Here is a 5008-nt window from a genome sequence, read left to right on the forward strand (position 1 = left end):
GGAACCTAGCTGGAAATAAATACATGATAACACTTTATTTTAGGGTGTTCTTGTTACGCATGTTACATGTACTAACTAAGTTATTCTAAAAACAATAAATTATGCATAATTACATGCAAGTAACCCTAAACCAAGCCCTAATCCTAACCGTAAGCATATAGTAAGTAGCCTACATGTAGGCCTAGTTAATTAATATTACTCAGTACTTAAATGTATAATTACACTGTAACAAGGACACCTTAAAATAAAGTGTAACCATATACATAACATATATAAATATAGTCCTACATACGTTAAAAAAACTCATACAGTATTCAAATGCTCTGATACACTGTACGAAGGGAAAGAGCATGATAAATAAATATAATTCGTAAACAATTATGACCTGATTAAAGAACATTTGCAATAAAACGTTTAACAGATATTTGGATGCTTTAAACCATTAGGACAATGAAACAAGGTGATTTGAGTAAGATTTAAGATGGCATACATTTGTGCAAGCATATACAGTAGTTTTAGAACAAGCATATTCACCACAGGCGGATACTCACCCAAACAATCGTAGCTTCCTGTATCAGCGTAAACATTCCTGTTCCTATGGAGACGAGCTCGCGCACTCAAATGATTGGCTGCAGCACCCGTAATAGTGATCTTAATTAACCCATTCAGACCCCCTCTACTACATTAAAAAATCAACACGTCACTTATTTCCCCCCCAGTGATTGGATTCTATTAAAATGTAATATTTGTTGGAGCTTTATGCCTGAATGTACAAGGATTTTGCATTAACTTGAAAAAGTTTTTCATAATAGCCTATACAAGTTTTACACACGTCCATTGCGATTGACGTGCTTATTCTTTTTTTCTCTTTTTCTTTTTTATTTATTACCATTAAAGAAATAAAGTATATATTTGGTGTTTCTGGAACACGATGGTCTGAATGTTATTTCCCTGTCTAATAGCAAAAAGATGGAACAATGAACAGTGTTAAATGGCATATTATGGTTTTACTATTTTTTCTTCTTCTTTCTCAATAGACACACAAAGCTGCAATGAAAGCGAATGCCTCATAAAACTACACCCTATCAATATTCTGGAATTCGGCTGTCACGTGTAAATTGAAACATAACCCAGGAGGCGTAAAACTTTCCCTGTGCGCAACAGCCTCCAAAGCGCACACAGTCCATTCTGACCATGAAAGGATTTTTAAACTTTATGTAGTTTAGTTAAATAGCAAGTTTTTAAACATAACAGTCTTTCTTATTTATGCTGCATTTGCAAGGCTTGGTTTGGGACTGATAAGTTTTTGGTGATGGGCATGGCTGTACGCTGGGGTTCCCCGGTGAGTTTTCTTCATGTCTGGCTTACCCTGGTGATCTGCGGCGAGTGTGCTTTGGCCTTTTCGGTCGCTGGACAACAGGAGACGGTCTGTGAGGCGAACGGTAGTGTTTATTATGTAGGCGAATGGTACTTTTTAGACTCGGATCATTGTACCCAGTGCGAATGTACAGCAGAAGGGTCTGCTTGCGCGCGGACCGAGTGCACATCCCTGCCTGCCGCCTGCATCCATGTCAGCCATTACCCGACAGACTGCTGCCCCAGATGCGAGAAGATCGGATGCGAGTACGGCGGAGAAGTCTACGAACTGGGCCAACAATTTCAGGTAAAGTCCCACGTGTCTGTAAAGAGTCTACATATGTCCACAGAAAGAAAGAAAGACATTTTTACATTTCTAACTGGGCATTAGGTCTGAATGTTCTCTGGTTTTATATTTGTAGTTTTAATTGCTCTCCTAAATAATTGAACCCATAACTTTTTGTCACATTGCTTGCAGTTTAAACACTTGTAATACATTAATGTTGATGTGAAATTTGACATAACGGTGACAAAATAAATCTATTTATTCAGAGAATAGCTTAATGTTATTTATACGTATTTCTATTCGCAATAACTGATTAAAAGATGAGTGAACATGCCCTTTTTTCTTTTCAAGGTTTGTTACTAATTCCATAGGCTTTCGTTTCAGTTGTGTCATGTTTTGCCTAGGTGGTGACATTGTTTCAAAGTTTTGGTATTGGTCCCAAAAGAACAATTCAAAATATTTAGCGCCATCACGTGGTTGATGTTAAAATGAATTACGTCTCCATTAGTGGTGGAGATTTTCTACATTTTTGGGCAGGTTACATCTTAATGCCAGTAGGTGGCAACACGTGCTTGTGTAACGAGTGAGAGTGTCATTAAATAGTTCACTGAACCGATTCGTTAAAACACTGAATCAACCAAAATAGGCCTTATTATCCTTTATGGTTGTATCTTCATAAACAAGGATCTGCTGAGCAAATCTGTAGGCATGCAAATTTGGAGTCTCAACTGACTCTCGTTCATATTCAAAACAGCACTTTGTTTAGTGAAAAGGTGTTTTTGTGCAATAGGTCCAGCTCCTGGGGTCCAACTAATGAAATGCTTCTTAACAGCTCACAAACCAATGCTGTTTGCTAATGCATTAACCAAACTCTGAATACAGAAAAGCATGTCATGCATTTCAAAAGAGAGTATGATTTGTTCATGAAAAAGATTAAAAACAGCACTACAGTAATCTTTGTTCATAGGAACGGGTATTGAGTAATACAGCAAAACTAGTCTTAACTTGTCAAGTTGTTGACTGTTTATTACTTGCAATCCACATAGATTACAATGTGAGAATTGGGGGACAATCAATTCAAATGGTTCAAACATACCATAACAAAAACTTTATCATGGTAAGCAAACAAATAAGATAGGCTACATCAATGATACATAAAGACTTAGATTCCAATTATAGGTTGAATGTACCTTTTTGTTGAGCTGGAACAAAAGCAGCTCTTGCTTCTGTAGCATAATTGTTTAATATGATCAAATACCTTCCATACCCTTTCATGAACATAGTTATGCACTGTGTAAGTTAAAAGCTAATACAGTCAGATTCTTTTGTTCTGAGGCAAGGTGAAGCACAAATCTGATGTACACTGGGCTGAAATCATAAAGAGCAATTTAATACTCTGTTTGAGGAACTGAAGAATGAAATATCTCTGGTGGCACAGGCTTGGAAGAAGCAGGGCTTATATGTGCTTCATTATCTCCCTGATTTGGTTATTATGGCTAATGGGGAACCCCTGAGGGGAAAATTGAAGCCTTCTGACAGACTCCAAGGAATACACTTTGCCTGAGCTAACATCATTTTCATCCAGTCCATTTAACCCAACCTCCAGTACTGAGCCACAGGTGGTAATGTGGCACCTACTTAAACAGCAGTGTGGGAGTGGAATTTGATCACATTCTTCACATTGTAGGGCATTAAGACGCAGTGCTGGATTGGCACAACAAATATTGTCGGTATATACAAGCTGGCAATTTGATAGTCCCGCTGGTTCTGTTTAAAAAGCCGTTCAAAGGAATAGAATAATACATGTGTTTTGATGGAATTGCATCATATGATAACCTATTTTCAACTGATGTTTTGCATTTGATTTACAGCCGTCAGCGTGTGAGCAGTGCACCTGTCACAGCGACGGCATCGCCCGCTGTCAGGTCGCAGACTGTGCCCCTCCACCATGTGTTAACCCAGTCTATCAGAAAGGGAAATGCTGCCCTCAGTGCAAGGATGGTAAGGTTTTCAGAAGTGAAAAAGAAAACAGTGCCATATTTGTAAGGCTTATTACACTTCTATTTACTGTAATTGCCCAAGTCTAGACTAACGCAGTATGACATTCTCATAGCCTCAACACATGCATGCAGGATACAATTGTGTTTGGTCTTCGGTAATGATTCTGCATGTAATATCTTTATATAATTAATTCAATAACAGATGGGAAGGTTCAGATGCCGGGCCATGTGCTAGGCCAGTTTCTGCACCTGAAATAAGATAACGCTCCTTATGAGTTGAGCTTCTTCCGTATTGTTTTCTCTGTATACTGTGAAGTATGAAGGTAACTATAGTGTTTACTGAGAGCAAAGATAAGGCAGGCATGTAGGCAGCCAAAACAACACAGATAAATCAAAGCATATACTTCACCAATGTGATAAATGGCCAGTTCCTCAAATGATGTTGCATTTTTGTCGATAAAAATGGCCTCTGTGGGGGAAAATGTTAAATGAAGTTTTCTGTTAATCTAAAGTAACTTCCAAATTAAAGTAAAACCTTATCTTAAACGTTAAACACTCTAAAAAAGCAATGTGCCTTTATCTACACTCCAAGGTTTCCTAATCAGTGGCACTTGCTGAGGTTTTTCAAAAACTCCTGACCTTAAGTATTTCAATTCTGCACATAACTTGTCCAGCACAGTTTGTGCTAAGGACATGGATGACTCCTGAAGTTGTGCAGGCTTTTGAGGACAGTGTTCCGCTACTTTTCTAAGCATCTGAATGTAGAGTTACAAGAGAGAAAAAATCCAGAATTATAGAGACTTGAGAGGCTTTTCTGACTTGGACTAGTAAGTAACCACTTAGCAACACCCAGAAAACCATTGCAATAGAGTAAGAAAAAGCTCCAAACCACCTTCGCAATCACATAGCAAAACTTGAGTTCAGTGGTTCTCTACTGGGGGCCTCAGCAAACATTTAAAGGGCCACAGGATGACTTAAAATGATTTAAATGATAGTTGTATTAAAATAATCCAAATTATAGTTTATGTGGGGGCCTTCAAGTCAAAAAGGTACCATGGCAATGTTTTCTCCATAAATATAAGTAGTTTATTTGAAAATATTATCTCTTAAAGGTGAAGTTTTCCATTTCTGCATCTCTTGCATCACCAAATGGAACTGCAAAAACAAGGTTTTCTGGACACTGCCCCATCTGCCATTGGTTGGAAACATAGTCCCATAGCTCCGCCCCAAAACTCACACTATTGGTTGAGATACTGTTGCTATGTCTGGCTTGTCAGTATCAATACAAAGTTTTAAAGGGGTCATAGGATGCTACATGCACTTTTACAAGTTGTTTGAACTGAAATGTGTGTTGGCAGTATGTGTA

General features: G+C 38.0%; 1 protein-coding gene across 1 annotated transcript in view; it reads left to right on the forward strand.

Annotated features, from left to right (window-relative positions):
* The first annotated feature begins 1147 nt into the window (after positions 1-1147).
* The window catches only part of LOC107657421 (von Willebrand factor C domain-containing protein 2-like), a 6428-nt gene continuing 2567 nt past the window's right edge, over positions 1148-5008 (forward strand). Inside the window, exons 1-2 of the mRNA XM_016445476.1 lie at positions 1148-1663; positions 3514-3643. Of these exons, the coding sequence (XP_016300962.1) occupies positions 1313-1663; positions 3514-3643 (481 nt within the window). The 5' untranslated portion in view covers positions 1148-1312. The remainder of the gene's footprint in view (positions 1664-3513; positions 3644-5008) is intronic.

The sequence above is a fragment of the Sinocyclocheilus anshuiensis genome, unplaced genomic scaffold (genome assembly GCF_001515605.1).
Source record: "Sinocyclocheilus anshuiensis isolate Anshui unplaced genomic scaffold, SAMN03320099.WGS_v1.1 scaffold155, whole genome shotgun sequence".
Taxonomy (NCBI): Eukaryota; Metazoa; Chordata; class Actinopteri; order Cypriniformes; family Cyprinidae; genus Sinocyclocheilus; species Sinocyclocheilus anshuiensis.